Consider the following 22,375-nt stretch of genomic DNA (forward strand, 5'->3'; position numbering starts at 1 on the left):
AAAGAGTGGGCATTGAACGCGGCGCGTCTCAACGAGCACTAAAAGCTTGCCTAGGCGTCACGAGGTCGTTCGTCCTTCATCGATCTAATATTTGTCTATCTCTCTATCTGTCTATCTATCTATCTCTTTCTTTATTGTTCTCATCGTTAATCCTCGGAATATTCATTCATTCAAATGTTCTTTCGTTCAAAGGTTCACCTTTGAGCAACAAAAAAGAAAAAAAAAAAAAAGAAACAAAAAAAAGAAAAAAAGAAAACAAAGAAAATCGAGAAAGAAATATCGATATAATAACAGACGATTCTTCGAAAATTCTTAGAATCGTTCTTATTTCGATTAACATTTCTGAAAGTCGTACAACGTGTATATATACATATATAATACGGATAGGGAACGAAAAGAAACGAGATAAGGCGATAAAGACCGAGTAAACTATTATACGATAAGAGTATCCGTAGTTGGATGCCAACTACGAGAGTTAAATTCGTGAAGGCGCCTGGTAGTCGTCTGCTATGCGAAAAATCGTAATGTAGCCATTTCTCGAGGATTCTTTTCCAACATTTATTATATCTACGCATGTATATATTTATACGTACATAATATATATATATATATATATATATATATATATATATATATATATATATTATGTACGCACGTAAGTAGATATAGGACGTATGCGTAGTTATCTAAGTACATGAGTACATACGTAAGATACATAAATAGCTGGATATCAGCAGGTATAAGTTAAAGAAAAGAAATAGAAGAAAACAGTGATACGTGAAGGTGAACCGGAGCAATGCCATTTGTACGACGAAGAAGTGGAAAATAGGATAAAGAGAGAGAGATAGAGAGAGAGAGAACACGATAGAGATGAAAAAGAAAGATAAAAATGTAGATAAAATAAGAGGAAAAGTGAAAAGAGTGTATGATTCTAAATAAGTACGTACTATCTTGTATCGTAGTCGCGTAACATATCAACAGCCATTTTTTCGATGCTTTTCGTGGCGAGCCTCTCTTAATGGCCCGTGTGTTGGTCTCGATCAGCATTGTACCAACCGTTGCATTTTCCTCCATCGCATTTTATCCATCGTCTGGGGTATATCACAAGAAGTCGCGGAAAGGTAAGGAGAGGAAGTGGGGGACGGTAGCTCGTGTTCCAACGAGCAGTGGATTCGTTGTACAACGCGAGCCATTTTCCAAGAGAATGCATCTCTTTTTCTCTCTCTCTCTCTCTCTCTCTCTCTCTCTCTGTCTGTTCCTCTATTCCTCTCTGTCTCTTTCCAGAGAGTCGTGAGAGTGCTCTCGTCAACTATATACTTTCCCTATACCCCACCTACAGAACTCTTTTTCTCTGTCTCTGTCTCTGTGTTCTATCTTGGTACGGTTGAGTGTCTATTTTCAACTACCCTCTATCCAAAACCACGGAGAACAGCGTCCCGTTTTCGCAAAGACTTGGAAGGTAGTGAAACGTTCGGAGGCTGGAGGGAACGACTCAGGAAACATAAAGAGAAAGATGAAGAGAGATAGATAGATGGATAGATATAGATGGATAGAGATAGAGAGAGAGAAAGAGAGAGAGAAGGTCGTTTGACAAGTAAATTGTCCTGTTTGATGTCAATGGCTGATGCGACCCGAAACATCCTTCAAAGAGAATCCAGAGACGTTACTCTAAGCTCCTACGAAAACTATGAGGAGATAGATAGAGAGAGAGAGAGGAGAGAGAGATAGATAGAGAGATAAAGTTAGGCTGATATTCGACTCTACCTAGGATCTTAGACTCGTAGAAAAATAAATGTGCTCGAGTCGAATATTTATTATTTGAAAAGTTGAAAGTGTCTACAAACTGTCGACAGCACGCTAGATCCAAACTATATGTATTTACGTCGTATGTGTACGGCTTTCAAAAAGCTTCTTTTTCTCTACTTCATTTCTTCCTTTCTTTCTATCTTTCTTTCTTTCTTTTTTTCTTTCTTTTTCAAATACCGACGTCGCAAATCTCGTCAACTCTTTTTTTCTCTTTGAAACTTATCTTCCATCATGATTTCATCTTTTCTCCTCTTATAGTGCCAGCTGTTACTTGTTTCTATGGATATACTTCATGATCTGGATATGTTTCATGGTGATACGCGTTATGTTCTGTTCCTCTCTCTCTCTCTCTCTCTCTCTCTCTCTCTCTCTCTCTCTCTTTCTCTATCTGTTGACTATAGTAGAAACACATTGCGTTGGAACGCGTACAAGTCTATTCGTCGTCATTACGTCGGACATCACTCGTCACCGTCAACCAGAAAATCGGATATATCTGATCTACGATAGACTAGATCTAGGAGGTATCTAAGCGTGTTACGAGAGAAAGTACAGGAACACTTTCAAAATAGTTTCCATGTATCTTTGATGTTGGCATGTATTACATATATCATTCCTTAACAACGAAAGATTCTGTTAACTTCGTCGTATTATCGTATTTCATTTTAACGAAGGACACACTTTTTTGTAGAAAAAAAGAAAGAAAATAAATAAATAAATAAATAAATAAATAATAAAAAAAAAAAAAAAAGAAAAAAAAAAAGAAAAAAGATAGGAATCATCGAAATCATGAGACTAAGAATCTCGTTGAAATTTCATCGATGATACGCGTTATAAATCGATTTTCACGCTTGAGACAATTATCACCCTATAAATCGTAAGTTTAACGTGCTTTTATACTTCTTGTTTCTCGGATAGAGTACGTCAGTAAGTTATGTGAGTATGTGAGTATGTACGTACACGTACACGTATATGTAAATACATTATGATTCCTAGAACGGTCGATTAAATGGCCGACATTCGTGTTCGTAGTAAGATCGAGCTATACAAACCTCGCTCCATTGATCGGCCTCCCACATTGGACAAGAGATAATGTTACAGGTCTCCTGTACTCGTGGTTTGTGCGTGACACTGCATTTATGCTCTGGCAACTGTAACAATGTGATTTACGTTCTTTTGTCATTGTAAATCAAACGTCGAACATTATAAATTTTATTATTAAGAAAATTCTTATAACATATGTATTCGCGTTTTGCTCCGGTTTATTTAAAATAAATAAATTTATATAAATTATCGTTCATTTTACTTATATCTTTGTTATCGTATTATTTAATCGAGACGAGAGAGAGAGAGAGAGAGAGAGAGAAAGAGAGAGAGAGAGAGAGAGAAAAAAAGGAATTACAAAATAGATCCGTACAAATCGTTAGAAAACTTTTTCTATTCTGGCACAGTGGTGGTACACTTTAGCGAAACGAAAAAGTGAAAAGTACCTAAGTATACGAAAGTTATTTCTACGTCTTGCACTTATGCATCACCGAGGCGAACGAGATTCGCGGCTCTCTGCATCCGAGCCAGAAAGTCTCGGATGAGAAAATTTTTACGACGTAATGTCGGCTTACCACGAACTACATAGTCCTCTAAGCTTAAACGAACCGAACGAGGTTAAGGATATGTTCGACCAAATCGATCCACGAAGGACAATCTTATATACGTATCTGTCGTTTTCGTCGTAATCCAAAGATGAAAGGAAAAAAAGATAAAAGGCAACGAAAAAGAAAAAGAAAAAGAAAAAAAAAAAAAGAAAAAAAAAGAAAAGAAAAAAAATATATTGAAATTTAACCTCTGTCCCATGAATACGTCGGAATTTATTTTTCGTCGCGCGAACGCACGTTTTTGCGTATCGGCCGGCCGTAGAAAATGAAAAAAAAAAAAAAAAAAAAAAAAAAAAAGAAAACAAGAAAAAAATAGGAAAAAATTGTTCGACGATTTTTACCTTCGTAGTTTCGTTGCCATTTTCTTCGGTACAAAAGACAGCTCTGGTTCTCGATCCGCCACCGCAACTTGCGCTGCACTTGCTCCATTCTCCGCTTATCCATCTGAAAGTAAAGGAGAAAAGAAAAAAGTAAGGAAAAATAGAAGGAAAGGAGAGAAAGAGAAAGAGAGAAAAAGAAAGAAAAGAAAAGAAAAGAAAAAGATTTAAACATCGGAATACCATACTGGAAGAATATTCTTCCTTGTATCCTTTGATGTGCTATGGCACACTGCCACAATCACACTGTTACATAAGCATAGTACAAATGGTAATAGTAATAGTAATAGTAATAGTAGTAGTAGTAGTAGTAGTAGTAGTAGTAGTAGTAGTAGTGATAGTGTAGTACATTTGCAAGAGGTTCTTCGTAGAAATTGCTGGTTCATAAAATTCCAACATTCGCTCGAATAAAAAAACTGATTCACGAGGTCGCACACATTTATCGTGAGAGAAATTACGCTTTCGAATTTCGATGAGTTTTTACGCTTGTAATTCAACGTAGGTAGGTACGTACGATTCGAGTCGTTGAACGCGTTACAACACGAAGTCCCGAAGCCATTATCGTTCGACTATCGTAGAGTAGAAGAGGAGAAAGAGGAGGAAAAAGAGGAAGAGGAGGAGGAGGTGGAGGAGGAGGAGGAGGAACACGCGATGGGGCTGTTTCTCCAAGGTTGCGCAAGTAGTAAAAGCGATATTCGCTCGAACGAAAACTCATTTTAATTCGAAAAGTGGAAGATCAATTGGCTATGATAACGATTCATTCTTTTCATTATACCGTTTTAATTAAATTTTGTTTTTCGATTGAGTTTTTAAATAAACGGTATTCCTTCGTTACTATAGAAATATTTTGAATGTAATTTTTTTTTTTTTATTTTTAAATAAAAATTAAACAAGTATTCAGACTAACTAGGATTGCGTCCAAGATTGACCTTTTTTTTTATTATTCTTTTTTTTCTTTTTTTTCAATGGTCTAGTTAATCGATCCTTCTTTATATTTCCGTTAGAATTATAGAAATATTTTTACTATTATTATTATTATTATTATTATTATTATTACTTTTTTTTTTTTGGTTTTTTAATAGAAAGAAATGTGTTATTTAAAAAAGAAGAGAAAAAAAAAAACTAAGTCGACTATGAGTTCGACGTGATCGTTCATTTTAAATATTGAAACTTTGACGCAAAACCGGACTTCATATTCTTCTTATTTTTCGTCCTTCTCTATTTTTTTCTTTTGTCCCTTTTGTATTCTTTTCTTTCTCCTATTTCTCATTTCAGAAAAATCCTCTCTAAGAGAAGACGGAACACGTTCGCACCTACAAATCTCTGAAATATTCAAAACCGAGATGTGTGAAATGTTAAACGAAGCTGTCTCTTGCTTAACACCATCGTCGTCTATTCGAGGAAATAGTCGACGATACGAAATACGTCGTTGAATTTACACTTTTATGTTGAAAATGAATATGTATATATATATGTGTGTGTGTGTGTGTGTGAGAGAGAGAGAAAGAAAGAGAGAGAGAAAGAGATAGGAAGAGTAAGACGGACAGATGAAAAAATTAAATTAACAATTAAACTCTCTTTCTGTCTCTCTCTCTCTCTCTCTCTCTCTCTCTCTCTCTCTCTCTCTTTCTCTCTTGATAATATTCGATCGTACTTTCTGGCCAACATCAATTTCGTAAAAAGAAGAAGAAGAAAAAAAAAGAAATATTATACTCAATAACGATATCTTTTAAATAAGATAATGGATCGAATGAGAAGATAATTTATTAAGTGCCTAACTCGTTTATCGCGGGATCGTTAAAAGCGAACAAAGTTAAAAGGGTGGTATCGAGTGTTTCTCGAGTTGTCTGATATAATTGAATAAGGAACATCTATCTGAAGGGTTCGGAAACTTTTATGGATCGATATCCATTTTCAGTGACGCGATCATTTTACAAGAATAACTCGAAAATATAATTGCCATCGATAGTTCATTGATAAATAATTTCAAACTTGCTTGTTGGATGTTATTAAATATCGATTATTCTTTTCCGTGACTTTTATTGCCCAACTTGACTTTTCTTTTATTTTTCTTCTTTTTCCAATCGTAAAACAAATTGCAAAATTTAGAAATTTTTCTTCCATCGAAACTTTACGTCGAATAAATAGACGATTAAAATTAATATAAGGATTAAGAATATGCTGTTTACATATTTAATTCTGCTTTATATTTAATGATAATCAAATAGAACGATTATATATATATATATATATATATATATATATATATATATATATCTAAATATAAGCTTAGTTGTGCTATCTTTAATTTTTCAATGACTCACGTAAAATTTTACATCTATGACGAATATTTTCAAAATATTATGATCTCGAGATATACGATTAGTTCGAGAATAAGACGCAATGTCGTAGAGATTTGTATATAATAAAGAAACACTGTTATGTATCAAGGTCGAAACGATAGGACATTTCGTTAATACGTTTAGAAATTATTCAGTATTACGTGATCCATCGACGAGTGAACATTACAGTGACATATTAAACAAATGTATAAGTATGAAATATAAGTGGGGAAGAATGTTAAATGAGTTCGGGAAAAAAAAGGAAAAATAAATAAAATAAATAAATTCTCGAATTAAAAACAATCAACGACTGTTAGTAGCAAGGATATCTAAAGTGATAAAAAGATGTTGTGACGTAGTGTGTCTCTTCTGTATTTCCTTTTCTTATTAAAAAATATTAAAAATTATTCGGAAACGGTGCGATGATGATATTTCTACTAGAAAAAAAAGAAAAAAAAAAAAGAAAAAAAAAGAAAGGAACAAAAAGAAAAAATCTTTATATTTTCAAACTAAGAAGATAAGAGTTAAACGAACAAAGAAGAAAGGAAAAAGAGAAGGAAAAGAAAACAAAAAAAGTAAACTCCTTTTTCCCTTTGTATTTCATGAAGGAGTTTAACGAAGACAGAAATTGTATATATCTCCGTGTTTCGTGCAACGATACTCACTTTGTCGTGCAGGGATGCGTGTTGCATGGCACGAGAGTCTTCTCAGGTCTTTCATCGTTCTTGCAATGGCTGTCGTTGACAACACGATCGTCCGTTCCTACTGCTTTACAAACTGGCATTGCTATTTTAAAACCTAAGGAATAACGACAAAATACTTGATAAAGAGAAGCCCAAAAATTCTACGTTCATTCGAGTTAAAGAAAAGTAAGATGCACGATATAATTCATTTAAATCCAATCTGATTCATGTATAATAGATTTATTTATAAATCCGAGATCTTTAATAACGATCGATTATTTAATTTAAATTAATTTTAATAAGAATTTTTCTTCTGTTTCGAATAAGCGAAATCATCTTAGTTTTTCTTTTTTTCCTCTTTTTTTTATTTGTTTTTATTATATATATATATATATATATATATATATATATATATATATATATATATATATAATATAATCCTTTTATAAGGACTCAGTCTCATAATATTCTTCCAGATACGTTTTTCTCCGTTATTATCTAAGTTTATGAAAGGGAAAGGAGAATAATTTAAATATAATCAATCGACTAATGAACGATTCGATCTTTTTTTTTTTTAAATAAATAAAAAAAAAAAAAGAAAAAAAAAAGAAAAGAAAAAAAAGGAAAAATAAGCGAATCTAAGTGGAGAAGGTTTGATCGAGTAAAAGACATTTTTATTGAATTTTCAATCTTTTCTTAAAGGGACACAGAGTAAAAAAAAAAAGATTGCGTTGATATGACGGCAACGTCCGATATGAAATTTTTTTGTCAAAGAGAATCTCCCTTGGAATAGAGGGGATGAGTTGAGAGAGATGAGGTAGGGTGGGAGATTGGGGGTTGGGGAATCGACGGGTGGGAGTGGAGGTGGGGTGGGTGGGGTGACGGGCAGAGGGATGATCGTCTGGAAATAAGAAATTACTTACCTCCGCCGCAGGACTTGGAGCAAGCGGATATCGGTTCCAAGTTCCAAGAGTATTTCGATTGACAGCTCGATCCATTTCCGCCACAAACTCCGCACGCATCCGTGTTCTTGCTACTTCCGACTCGCAAATCGCAGCCCACTTTCTGTGAACACGACAACGTATTGACGTTTTATCGAGTCTTCACGAATAAGAAAAAGAAAAAGGAAGAATTGATCGCACATATATTCGATAAGAATCTTTGCGATAACTTTTTGTACATATTACGTTAATGCAATTTAAAAAAGAAAATTATATATATATATATATATATGTATATATTCCTTAATATTATTATTAATAAATGTTTCATAACGAAAAAAAAAAAATATATATATATATAGTATATATGTATATATATTTTTTATTTATTTATTTATCTTTAATTCGCACAAAAATTCTATCTAATAAATATTTCTCATTGTTAATTACGTCGTAATCGAAATGAAATCACCAATTATGGTGGCAATTATCGCAAAAGATTTAACGATTTCTATTCTCATCCCTAGCTCTTTTCTCGCATTATTTTTTCGCATTGTCATGATTAACATCCTCTCTCTCTCTCTCTCTCTCTCTCTCTTTTTTCTTTTTTTTTCCTGAAAACGAAAATTGATTCTTCGTATCTTTTATTTCTTTTATATCCTATTATCTATCGATTTATTCGATCAATTTTGTCGATTTAAAAGTAGGTATTATAAAATTAACGAAAGGAGGAAAACAAAAGTTAATTCCTTTTTGACCGAGATACTTATCGGTGAGGATCTTTCGACAAGAAGTCGAGAAAGATAGAAAGATAGGAAGGAAGGAAGGAAGGAAGGAAGGAAGATGAAAGGAGAAAAAGGTTGACGTCGATTCGTGACCTGGCTTGGACCGTAGACTGATTTGTCATTCAGCTTGCATAGAGGTTTCCTCGTACCTTGAGAAGAGTACATTATTCATTTCTTATCCGGTGTGTTTGAGAGAGAGAGAGAAAGAGAGAGAGAGAGAGAGAGAAGGGGGGAGGGATGGGAGTGGGAAGTGAAGCATATTATAAAAAAAGAGTACACGACGATAACAAGAAGAGTAGAGAAGAGATAGACAGAGTAAAAAAGATAGACGTGCGCTTAATGAGATCATACACGTAGACCGATTGATAGATTACCGAAGATCCAAGTAATTAGATATTTTAAGGAAAAAGATCCTTGATATTATAGTAGTATATATATATATATATACCTATCGTTGTTTTTTTTTTTTATTTTAGGAAATCGATTAGATACTATATACCGGTAGAAAAAGGAACGCTGTAAAATATAAAAATATTGAACGAAGAATAGAATGAATGATATATCCTCATGAATCACTCAATAGAATATTTATTTATAACGTTGGTAAAAAATTGTCATCTTCGATATATCCTCTATGATAGGTTCGTTCGATAATTACGAAAAATGTCATTGATATATCTGCGGATTAACGAAAGAAGGACAAAAAAGAAACAAAAGAAATGAAAAAAAAAGAAAACAAAAAAATAAAAAAAAGAAATAAAAGAAGAAAAAGAAAAATGGAAAATATCGGGACGTTCTTTTCTTCTTACACCGATTTTTATTTATTTACTTTTCTTTTTTATTTTTCTTTCTTTCTTTCTTTTTCTTTTTTTTCTTGTTTCATTCAATTTCTCTCTACGTATATTGTGTACGAAAATGAAATGCAATTGAGTCCTGTATGAAATTCCAAACGTTGTGTCCATTATGGAACGTATATATGTATTTATATATATATATATAAATATATATATATATATATATATATATATATATATATATCCTCGAGAGATCGAACTTCGCGGCTTCGAGTGGCTATTTGACGGAATTTGTGGGCGGAATAATAATTCGTTAAAGAAGAACCGCGAACGGAATGTTCTGTAAACGTGCGGGTATCCACGTGTGCGAGTATGTATGTATGTATGTATGTATGTATGTATGTATGTATATGTGTGTCTGCCTACATGTTTGAAAGTTATATCGATATTTAATTTCACAGGAGAATGAATTCATTTTTCCACATTTCTTCGTCAGTCGAATTTCTCTCTCTTTCTCTCTCTCTCTCTCTCTCTCGTCGATTCGTTTCGGGATAACCATGTTTCCAGCGTATCGTCTTATGCAAATGTTATTGTATCCAAGCTCTCTTGCATTTCGTACGTACGTAGGAGTTTTGCGTGTATAAGATATGCAATATTTAACCGTAAAGAATGAATATACATACATACATACATACAAACATACTTACATACATATATATATATATGTATGTATTCCATATATATGTTATATATAAACTATATTTACATTTATAATTAGATAAAGGAAAAAAATTTTATATACAAAGAGGAAGGGAGAAAAATGTTTGAGAAATATTTTCGTAGACATTATAAAATGTTATTAACAAAAAAGGAGATAGAAAGAAACTGATAGAGATAGAGATAGAGATAGAGAGAGAGAGAGAGAGAGAGAGAGAGAGAAAACGAGTAAATATCATATAAAAGCTTATAAATATAAATGTCGTGATTTAATTTTCTTATTTGATCGAAATATAGAATGTATTAGATTTAGTTTTCGACGTCCCAAAGGACGAAAATATATCCTAACGTTATTTCGAGATTAGATTTACATTAGCCGAGGTTATATACATATAAAACGCGGCCAGTGGAGTCCAGTAATTGAAAGATAGGGCCCCTGTCGTAGCAAGGTGGTTATTTCTCTAAGTAAACAAACCAAGAAGAAAATGGATGAAAGAGTCGGTCGAACGTGCGAAATGAAAGATCGTGGAATTTAATGGGAGCCATTCTCTCTCTCTCCTTCCATTATCACCCTATCATCCCCTTTTCTTTTCGATTATGTCACTCTTATAATCCTATTTGCGTATTTGTATATCCATTGGATCAATATTATTAAAAATCGAATGTAACAATCCTACAGATTTTATATTTTTCTTTTTCTTTCTTTCTTTCTTTCTTTCTTATTTTTTTTTTTTCTTCTTTTACTTCATACCCAACTTATTCGAGTTAAATTATTATAATTTATTATTAATTCGTACAGATTTAAATACAATGGAATTGCATTTGTTTGTCGTTCATTAATAAATCAATCGATTAATTAATAGATAGATATTTCATCTAACGAGAAATATTTTTAAATGGATAAAGTTATATTATAATATATGAATCTTCTTGCAATTTGCATTTCGTTACTTATTCTCGTAAAATAGAGAGAGAGAGAGAGAGAGAGAGAGAGAAAGAGAGAGAGAGAGAGAGAGAGAGAGAGAGAGAAAGAGAATGCGTTTATGATTATTAATCGTATTTATACGAAGAGCGCATTCGAAATACCTTATTAATGAGAGCTCGTATCGCCCGTTATGCATTCAACGAGGCAACCATTTTTGCTCCATTACGATACGCTCCTCTCTCCAACATCTCAGAAAATACCCCTTTCCATCTTCCTTTTCACCTTTTCTCTCCTTTCAACGTGATTCCTTCGATAATAGGATTTGTAGGCCACCAGAGAGAGAGAGAGAGAGAGAGAGAGAGTGAAGATTGGAAGAGAAAAGCTCTTCTCTCTCCCTCTCTCCATCTCTTTCTCCTCTCTCTCTCTCTCTCTCTCTCTCTCTCTCTCTCTCTCACACACACACAGACACATCTTCCTCTTTTCCACTTTCACTTCCTTCCTACGTTTTTCTGTATTTTTAGCGGAAACAATGGGATTTACGTGGGACGTTCAAGAATTTTATTACTCCTAGAATCTACCTATTTTATCGTTAAAATTCTCGCGATATTTCTTACGATGGTTTTATCTTTTCTCTCTGTCTCTCTCTCTCTCTTTTTTTTTGTTCTTCTTTTCTTGGGGGGTTTTTTTTTTTTTTTTTCCTTATTTCCATTGCATTTCAAAAGAACGAACGTATCTGGACACTCAAGCGTTTATACCTTTCGAGTTTAGGCATTGATACAAATTTTGCGCCGAAATAATATTTTCATTTATTTTTCCCCTTTCTTTTTTATTCTTTTTCTCAGCAAAGTTACTTTTATTTCTTTTCTCCCTCTCTCTCTCTCTCTTTCTCTCTCTCGTTCTCTATCTTTTTTTCTTCCAACTATTTTTATCTTTTTTATTTTATTCTTTTTTTCTTTTCAACAAATGGAATAACGGTTGGCAAGGATAAGAACTATCTTTTTTTTTCGGCTGAACGAACGCTCAGGAAGAAGCGAAAGATCGAGAAAGAGAGAGAGAAAGTGAGAGAGAGGGAGAGAGAGAGAGAGAGAGAGAGAGAGAAAGGACCGGCAAGAGGAGCGGGAAAGCAATTTCCAGTGAAACTCTGCGAGAAGACAAATTCTAACGAGTGAACGTAATACAAAAGCGGAAGTGAGCTGAGTCGTGCAAGCTACGGGGGTAGGTGGGTAGGTGGGTGGGGGTGGGGGAGGCCACATCGAGCGTGTTCGTCCGAAGCGGAAGAAAGGAGGCAAGGCCTTTAATAATGCAAAGCCAGTTTACGTTTACCGTAGCTAGCCTCGGCTACGCGCTTAATTACACTCGTAGACTCGTCCCGCTGATTAGATATTGTCCTTCCAACTTCATTCTCGCGGTTATGAAATTCCGTTAATTATTTTCTCGACGGTACGACGGCGAGTCGTGCGAATTCTCTATCTAGAGAATCGTAACGAGAGATAGAGATAGAAATAGAGAGAGAGAGAGAGAGAGAGAGAGAGAGAGAGAGAAAGAGAGAGAGAGATTGCCAAGAGTTTTCACTAAAAATCGATAGGAGTTCTACCACGATCCTTTTAAGATACTTCTTTTTCCTCCTTCCTTCCTTCCTTCCTTCCTTCCTTCCTATCTTTCTTTCTTTATTTCTTATTTTTTCATTTCTTCTCTCCTTCATTTCAACGCTTTTACCCTACGCTTTACCTTTTTATTTCCCTGCTTCCCCGATCCCATCCCCCCTCCTACCCCGTCCCTTATCACCGAGTATTTATTCTCATTTCGCGTCTTGTATCGAATTCTATACGGGAAACATTTCACAATTGTCTCCGTTCAACCATGAATTATATTTTATTATTTATACGTTATTCCCGTAAGAATTGTATTTCTTTTTCTTTTTTTTTTCTTTCTTCCTTTCTTTCTTCTTTTTTTTTTTCTTTTCTTTTCTTTTCTTTTCCCTTTCTTGTTTTTCCCGTTGGACCCTCGTTATTCAAGATAATCGTTCTTCCCGACCACACTCCCTCTCCCCCTCCCCCGCCCTTCTCTCCGCCCGTCCTGTCGCCGCCCCCTTATTCCGCCTCTTTCTCTTCCCCCTCTATCTCCTCTTATTATTATTCTCTCGCACAGCGTAAGAGTTCGTAGAAGAGCGATGACGGCGGTGGTCTCGTGAAAAATAGGGCGCAAACCTCGTTGCGCATACGTGATAAAACGTTAAGGACGTATGGTGGTGGGTCGAAGGGAGAGAGGGTAGGTAGGTAGGTAGGTAGGTAGGTAGGTAGGTAGGTAGGTAGGTAGGTGGATGGGTGGGTGGGTGGATGGATGGGCTGAGCGAGTGCTAATGAACACATTGCGGTGAACATAATTTTATGTCTCGATTATGAAGTAGTTCTCGTTATATAAAGCACTTTTTCATTTACATCTATTCGAAACGAATGTTTTCACATGTATCGTATTAGGCTAATATTGGGATAGAAAGAGTCTAATGGGAAATTTTCCAATACGATTATGATAAATATTTGAAAAAGAGTGTGTGATAGACAAGGAGAAAGATAAAGAAAAAAAAAAAAAATGCTCGTTAGCTGGGAAGTTGTTTTTTTAAATAAACGAGTGAAAAGCACGATTACGACGAATGATGTCTTGAAGCAATTTGAAAATCCGTTTGAAATAACATCGAGCATGGCAAGACTTATTTTACTTTTTTCCTTTTATATCGTATCCAATCTTACTCTTTCACCGTTTTAACTTTCATTCGACGTGATACTCGAAGAATTCTCTTTACAACGTATTCGACCGACACAAGTACCGTTGACTTAGTTGAACGCGATTTAATTCTTAATTATAACTTTAATAAGCGATTCCTCTTCGGTTTAATTCATTAAAAATTATATAGAAACTAGTATTATCTGTTATATTTTCTTTTATATTAATTCGACGCAATCGATATTCCGTGAATATTTATTGAATCATTTTGATAATATTATTTCGAATCACTTTTTTATATTATATTAGATTTAGTTTATTCGTCGCGCCTGAAAATGGGCAACATTTTATACCTATGGGTCGTAGTCGTTAGTTATGCGCGTAAAAGCGTAATCATCTATTTATAAACTTTTGTTTTTTAAAATCCCCTAACGGCAGGCAACCCGTTCGTACAGGCACGTAAAGAAAAGTAATATAATTTACGAGGGTTTGATAAATGTACGAAAGGATTGCCCTTCATCAGGCGCGTTACTTCGCATTTGCGTGATCGAAAAGTCAAAAAAGGTAAAACATTTTTCTTCGATACTTAATTAACAAACGGGGGAAAAACTTTTTCACGTGACGTTCGATAATCTTTTCTTTTTTTTTTTTTCGTCCCTTTTTTCTCTTCTTTCTTTCTGAAGTTTATCGTTGAATTGAAAAATATCAGACCACTTCGCGAGACAAAATTTAATTTGATCAACGTTGTTGATCGATCGATCGGATAAATTTTTTTTACTTTTTTTTTTTTCTTTTTTTTTTTTTTAATTCGCACGAACTAACATCATCAAATTTTCAAGAGCTTTCGTGATCGTTTCAAGGTTAATCGATACTAGAACTATACCATACATCGATAGGATCCAGAGAGATCCTGTTATAAGTGAAATGCAGTCGGTAAACTGTTAGAATTGAATCTGCGTAGGATGGATCGAAGCTTTGGCAAACCACGCATGAAACACCTGCTATTGATGTTTGCCTTTCGTCCTTTCTCGAAACTATGACAAACGTCCAAAAGGGAGTAGAATAAGGGTCTAAAGTACTCCATTTGATTCTACCATTTGATCGATCGATAGTACCTATATATGTATGTATGCAGATATATAATATTTATTACGTAGAACGATATAATTGTATATGAAATTTTACATTTATTCCTTTTTCCTTTTATTTTTTTACTTTCTTTTCTTTCCTTTTTTTTTCTTACTTTTATATTTTTTTTTTAGAATTTTCAACTTTAAATTCTTTGATTCCCGTTCTTCTTTTTTTTTTTTTTGTTGATATTCTTCGAAAGAAATCTTTGAAAAATCAAAATGAATGGAACTCTTCGTTGAATTTAGCGAAATATAAAAATACGACTAGAGCAAGTTTGAATCGTTAGAAAGATATGAAGAGAGAGAGAGAGAGAGAGAGAGAGATGAAACGATGTGAACAACTGGCCAGTCGCACGAAGCAGCTACGTGGATAATTCATACGGGTCTGTAGGTCGTTGATATCGTCACGTGAGTCTCTAAGTCTATGGAAGTCAATGAACGTGAAACTACGTGCAATTTTTATCCGCAAGCCACGTTGATTCTATCGGAACTTACATATTACTTTTAAGTCTGTTTCTCTACATAGGCTACTATATATCTGTTATATATCTGTAGGAAGTACCGCGAGGAGAAAAGAAAAGAGAGAGAGAGAGAGAGAGAGAGAGAGAGAGAGAGAAAAAGAAACAGGATAAAATAAATAAAAAGAAAGAAGAAAACAATATTAATTCAACTCGACGATTAATGTCTTGTCGTGGAAATGAAAAAGAGAAAAAAAGAAGAAAAAGAAAGAGAAGGAAGGAAGAATAAGATATGAATTTATAGACGTGAAATTAATTATTATACGAACAATGATAAAATTACCATGCATTCGCCGTTAATACAGACGTCACGGCCATCGAGATAACATCTCGTGCCATCCTCAACTTTGTCGGCTAACTGGACAACTATTGTCTCATCGGAATCAAATTGTAGAGCATCTTGGGCATCGCTAGTAAGTGTCATCTTCTCGTTTGACCCTAGTTCCTGTTGTTGTTGGTATTGGTGCTGATGTTGATGTTGCTGCTGTTGCTGCTGCTGCTGCTGTTTCTGCTGTTGCTGTTGCAATCGACCAACGTTATTCCCAAGCGATTGCTCCCCACGACAGATCAAAGAACAGGGCCGTGCTGGATCGTAATGCGGATACCATTTTAACAATTGTCCACTGTACGGTACATCATCGAATGCCGCGCATTGTTCCGCACGAAAATCACTTGGCTTTTCGCATGGCTGAAATCACAAAGAAATATATCGTCCGTCAATTTTTCTTTTTTTTCTTTTCTTTTTTTTTTTTTTTTCCATTTCTTTTCTTTTCTTTTCCCATCCCCTAATCCTCTCCATCCTGATAATATTGTTTTTTTTTTCTTTTTTTTTTCTTTTCTTTTTTTTTATCTTTCGATCGCAATTTAATTTCAAAACGAAATAAGATCCATATATATATGGAAGGGAGATATTAAAGATCGTCGAGCTATACGATTCTTTGAGAGAATCTAGAAGGAATCATTTATGGTTAATATAATATGATTTTGTTCGAGATATAACGATTGATGAACGTTTTCTTCTCGGTTAAATTGGATCGTCAAACTTTCACCTCCTCCCCCTTCTCCCTACTCCCCTACCCGCCATCGAAGCGTTTCTTTTCCACGCTCTTTAAATTTTCTATTACCAGAGTTATCTATCGTCTGGTGATTTCGAACCAAGTGGAATCGATCGTGACTACTGAGGAAAAGCAAGCACAGATATAGAGACAAAGATAAAGATAGAGAAAGAGAAAGAGAGAGAGAGTGAGAGTGAGAGAGAGAAAAGATTAAAAAAAAATTATCTCGAGGGAAAAAAAAGAGAGAGGATAAAAATATTATTTATCTCTGGTTTATTGGTTACTGGTTACTAATAATAATAATAATAATAATAATAATAATAATAATAATAATAATAAAAAGTGATGATAGTAATGAACGAAGGAATCCATTCTTGCGTATCTTTTTTATTTTTTATTTTGTCTTTTTTATTTCTTTTTTTTGTGAGTGAGTGAGTGAAAACTCCTTAAGGTCTATGAACCGAAGTGCGAAAAACTATTTTGAAAATTGCTGCCAGCGGACAAGGATCGAGCTTGGCTCGGCCATTGTTTCGGAAGAAAGAAAGTCGTTCGTTTCTTTTTTTTTCTTCTTTTGCAATAGAGAGAGAGAGAGAGAGAGAGAGAGAGAGAGAGAGAGAGAGAATAAAAGAAAAAGAGAGAGAAAGAGAGAGAGAGAGAGAGAGAGAGAGAGAGAGAGAGAGAGAGAGAGAGAGAAAGAACTTGCATACAGACGAACGAGGACCGAGTCAATCTCGTAGAAATGAGAAAGGTCTTGTCGACAGGTGGTGGTAGGTTTTTGAAAGGCTCGGATGGGGCCATTATGTAGATTTTAGAACACGTATTTCCGCGACTCGCTCGAATCGTTTCTTTATAGAGCTAGTACGGCAAACTTCGATGGTGATTGCTTGATGTAATCGTGTATGTTACTTTCCATGCCCGCATATCGGTCACTCGTATAACTCGAAAGCTATTTTGAATTCTACAGAGATTGATTTTTTATTAGATTTGTCTCAAGTCCAACGTTTTCCAAAAATAATATTATATTAATTTTATAAATAATATAATATTATAATTATATGAATAGGATGGTATCTATTTTTTTTCTGGTTTTTTTTTCTTTTTTTTTTTTTCTTTTTTCTTTAAGAAAAACAATCCCAGCATGTTCTATAATACAAGTAAAAATATATATATGTGTGTGTGTGTGTGTGCGTTTTTTTGTATGTACTTTATATGATGAGAAATGTTTTATAGAAATATCTGAACATTTTAATTATTTATAAATGAATGAAAAAAATGCCTTTTAATATACAGAATATAATTAAGATAATAACAGAGATGAACTACGATTATATATATATACATATATATATATATATATATATATGTATAAAATATGTTTAATAATTTTTATTCCTTTTTCCTTTGAATATTAAATATATTAAATTATTATATTAAAATTAATATAATACTTACAACGTTTTATATATATTTCATCAGAATATTCGTAAAGATACTCATGAAAATCATTCAAAGTTTGAAGGTTATTTAACGGTAAGGGAATTTTAACGAGGCTCTAACGTACCCTCATCAAGAGAAGAGAGGGAAAAGAGTGTTTACATTTCGAGAAAGTTTAACTACGTAGCTTAGGAAGAACATATTTGTCCAGTCACAATGGTCAAGTTATTATCAATGTCTTAATAATAAATACAAAGTCCGCAATATTACTCCTATAATTCACGTTCATGGTTTATTGTTATTTCGTTGACATTAGAAGATTTACTATTTATTCAACAAATACATTGCGATATTTATACAACGTTGAAATAATAAACGCTTTTGTATGTTTCTAAAATAATAGATGAGAAATTTTCTTCTCATCTATTCGTTCGGAACAAGTTTGTTGTACGATAATAAAGAGGCTTAGAGAAACAGAGAGAGAGAGAGAGAGAGAGAGAGAGAGAGAGAGAGAGAGAGAGAGAAAGAGAGAGAGAGAAAAAGAAAGAGAAGGGTTCATTAATTATCACGATAATGAAGGAAAATTTAGAAGAAAATCGGAATAGCTCGAGGCCACAGTTTCGATCGTTTCGAAGGTTTTTCCTAGACGAAACTTTGGAGAGGGTCGATTTTCTCTTCTTTTACGCGTACTGCAAAACTCTTACTCCCCAATGTAACTTTTCGAAAGTAAAACGTTCGTTATTAAAGTTGGCGCAAAACCACCATCCTTATATTCGTTCGGTCCTCTTAGGTGAACATCGTTTAGTACTTTCCTACTTTTACCTTACCAAAGAAATTAGAGTTTCGTTAAGATGGTAACAAAACGACGATTAGACCCGAAACACGGTCCGCTATTCCTTATTCCATGTCTTTTTCTTCTTCTTCTTCTTTTTATTTCCCCATTTATTGAGAGTCAATTTGGCAGTTGCCAATTTTGTTCAATTCTTCCTTTTTTCTTTTTCTTCTTCTTTTCTTTCTTTTTTTTTCTTTTTTTTTTTTTTACATTTTTGTAATGGTTATAACGAAATTACGTTTTTTCTTTTGTTCCTTTCTTTTTTGTTTCTCGTCTGTTTTTCTTTTTTGTTTTTCCTTTTTTTTGTTTTCTCTCATTCGTTCGTTCGTTCAAACCAAATTTTCAAATATATTTACGCGAAAGGGTGTTCGTTTTATCTATTCTTTTATCTTTCTCTTTTTCCATTTTATTATTTTTTGTTTCTATTTATTTCCTTTTTTCTCTTCTCTTTCTTTCTTTCTTTTTTTTTTTTTTATCATTTTTTTCTTTTTTTCTTTTTTTCCTTTTTTTTTTTCCACCAACGAAACGAGTACGTTGACGAAAACTATTTCAATCTCTGGTACGAGCGTGCAGTGAAAATCGAGTCAATGTGAAAGTTACTACTCTTTCTATCTCTCTCTCTCTCTCTCTCTCTCTCTCTCTCTCTCTCTCTCTCTATCTATCTATCTCTCTCTTTCTCTTTTTAACGGGATGGAACGATACACGACGTTTAGTTATGCATATAAACGCGTAACCGGATGAATCTATGGAAAACGCCAACTATTTTCGACAAAGCCGAGCGTGCTAAGCACTTACGTCCATTCATCGAAATACCGTAATTCGAGTTTTAAACTCTACTCGATAAACGATTTACTCTCGTCCAACGTACCTCGGTTGAATAATTTTGGATCTGCATAAAATATACGCCTGCTAACGATGTACGAGTTATGTTCATATATCTGAATATACATACATACATACATGCATACATATATATATATATATATATATATATATATATATATATATATATACTTCATCCTGTCTCTATCATTTTAACAAGTCAACTTTCAAACACGTATATACCTAATACGAACTACGAATTTGAAATAATGGTCTCTGGACGGTTTGTCCATAATCGTTTAATCGAACCAATCGATATAATAATAATATTAATTATTAATTCGAACGGATATGAAAGAAAATTATAAAAAGGAAAAACAAATGGAAATTTTCCAATGAATTAACAATATTGATTTCGAGTCTATTCACGATTACGTTGCAAATAGAACGAACCCTCACGGCCGAAAATTGATGATGTTGAAGCGAACCGATGGAAAGATTCTATGAGTTATACAAAAGAAACGGAAAGTGTGTGGGTGCTTGTTCGTGTGTGTTTGTGTGAAAGACAGAGAGAGAGAGAGAGAGAGAGAGAGAGAGAGAGAGATAGGAAGGAAGAAAGTGCTTCCGGAATAGAAGACCAAAAGAAGCTTTCTCGTCCTTTTTACAGGCTCGTTTTCAACGCTGAAAGGTAGTCCTGATTCACTATGGCGATCCATCACCGTTCTCTCTCTCTCTCTCTCTCTCTCTCTCTCTCTATCTCTTTCTTTTTTTTTTTCACAACATGCAAAATCCTACTTACGAGACACCTGTTACATATACCGTAGCGTCTTAAGTCGACAAGAAAACTTAATTATTCCAGTACGTCAAAGGAAAAATTTCCATTACTTGGTCTTTGGACCGGAAATTTTTTATGTCTACGATTTTTCTAGCACGATTATTCGAATTAAAAATTATTTTAAACGTTAAACGCGAACGTAAAAAGAAAGATGAAAAGAATGAGTGGGAAAAAAAGATAATTTTCATTTCTTATAATAAATTTTTCATGCCGGCAAAACGACAGTTAAATATATAGATAGATAGATAGATAGATAGAGAGAGAGAGAGAGAGAGAGAGAGAGAGAGAGAGAAGATAACTTAATTAGGTCAAGTTTAAATTTAAGAAGGTACAGTTTCGTAGATAAAGTTTCATAAAGTGCAGTTACTCCCGTTTGCTATCATTAGGTATTTTCAGAACAAGCCAGAGATTTCTCGTGCTTAAGAATACGGAAGTAGTAGTGTAACTCTTTCGGGGAGGCCTTTGAATCTTTAATCGTTTGAAATTATTCATCAGAACAAGTTTTTCAAGTAGGTGTGATCTATCGTATAGATAAATAGGATAAATTCTTACACATAAATGTACGCACACACACATACTTATTGTATATATGTAAATATGTGTACATATATATGTGTATGTGTTTGTACATTTTATGGATAACTTCACTTGTGGATTAAAATGGTCATGTAAGTTGATAGCTTTGAAGAAAGAAAAGAGACAGATAAAGATAGAGATAGAGATAGAAGAAATGAGAAGAAAAGAGTGAAGATAATATCATAGAGTTTATATTGTAACAGTGAAGGAAGAAACTATGCGAAACGCCGAAACCTGTTAGGAACCCGCACAGAAGCCGCAATGCAGAGTTTAGCCGCTCCTTAACGAGGAATCTCAACTACTCATTAGACGAAAGCGTTTCCGGATAGGAGCAAGTGGTGTGTTAGCTTGGGGATATCTGGCGGGCATTTAGTAGACGTTTCAGCCGATTAAGGGTTGGACTCGGACGACCTAAAACAATGGATGATACTCTCTCAACGACACCACCATAACTCCCTGTATTCTACCTTCCGACTTTCCAATGTTTCTCTCTACATCTCACAAATCTAATCCTTCATCGTGTTTATTAATAGTATATTTCATAGATACGAGTTTATTCATATCGAATTGAAATCATACGTTATTACAATGGTATTATTGATATAAATTGAAAGAAGAAAATTTATATGTATACATATATATATATATATATATATATGTTTGTGTGTGTGTGTGTATTTTGTAAACAAATAGACGAGCTTGTAATCAGTAATAATTCGAGGGATTTAAAACTCGTCCATTCGTGTTAGAAAATAAACGACAATGATAATGGAGAATCGACATGACGTATAAGAGATCGAATAAAATAGACAAGGTCGTACGAAATGATATATCATCGGACACGTCGTCGAGTTTGTTCATTTTAGTCCGTTAGTAGTTATGTATGTATGAATGTACGTGTGTAGATAGATACGTAACTATCTATCTATCTATCTATCTATATATATATATATATATATATATATATATATATATATATATATATATCTGATGTATGTGAAAAGAAGGCTGTTTACTGAAATAGCACGTGAATAGGTTGGCTTCTTCGTGTAGTTTCGTACCATGAAATAAAGGGAAAGAATACGTGTAACCCACGAATACACAGGTACATCTCGCGTTGAGAGGAAATCGGACCACGTCTTGGACGACCGAGAAGAAACGCATGGAAGAACGAGAGAGAGAGAGAGAGAGAGAGAGAGAGAGAGAGAGAGAGAAAGAGAAGACCATTTTCTTCGTTCGTAGAGCAAGTGACGTCTAGCCGTCTTTCGGTATAAAGGAAAACACATTCGTGGTGTTCTCTTTTTCAGCATCGCGTCGAGGGCTACGATAACACGATCCTTTCGCGAAGCATTCAGAAAGGAGACCGAGAAGCTAGCCTTTTGCAGAAGTAAAAGAAAAAGAAGAAGATGGAAGGGGAGGAAGAGGTAGAGATG

The 22,375-nt window shown here is 34.0% G+C and overlaps 1 protein-coding gene across 7 annotated transcripts in view; it reads right to left on the reverse strand.

Annotated features, from left to right (window-relative positions):
• LOC124429882 (protein madd-4) overlaps positions 1–22,375 on the reverse strand; it is a 189,218-nt gene that overhangs the window by 19,632 nt on the left and 147,211 nt on the right. For all 7 annotated transcript variants that reach the window (XM_046975697.1, XM_046975688.1, XM_046975708.1 and 4 more), the window contains 5 exons: positions 15,672–16,076; positions 7,781–7,922; positions 6,840–6,972; positions 3,797–3,899; positions 2,856–2,954 (listed from right to left, as the gene is read on the reverse strand). In XM_046975697.1, coding sequence (XP_046831653.1) covers positions 2,856–2,954; positions 3,797–3,899; positions 6,840–6,972; positions 7,781–7,922; positions 15,672–16,076 — 882 coding nt within the window. The remainder of the gene's footprint in view (positions 1–2,855; positions 2,955–3,796; positions 3,900–6,839; positions 6,973–7,780; positions 7,923–15,671; positions 16,077–22,375) is intronic.

Source organism: Vespa crabro, chromosome 1 (assembly GCF_910589235.1).
Source record: "Vespa crabro chromosome 1, iyVesCrab1.2, whole genome shotgun sequence".
Lineage (NCBI taxonomy): Eukaryota > Metazoa > Arthropoda > Insecta > Hymenoptera > Vespidae > Vespa > Vespa crabro.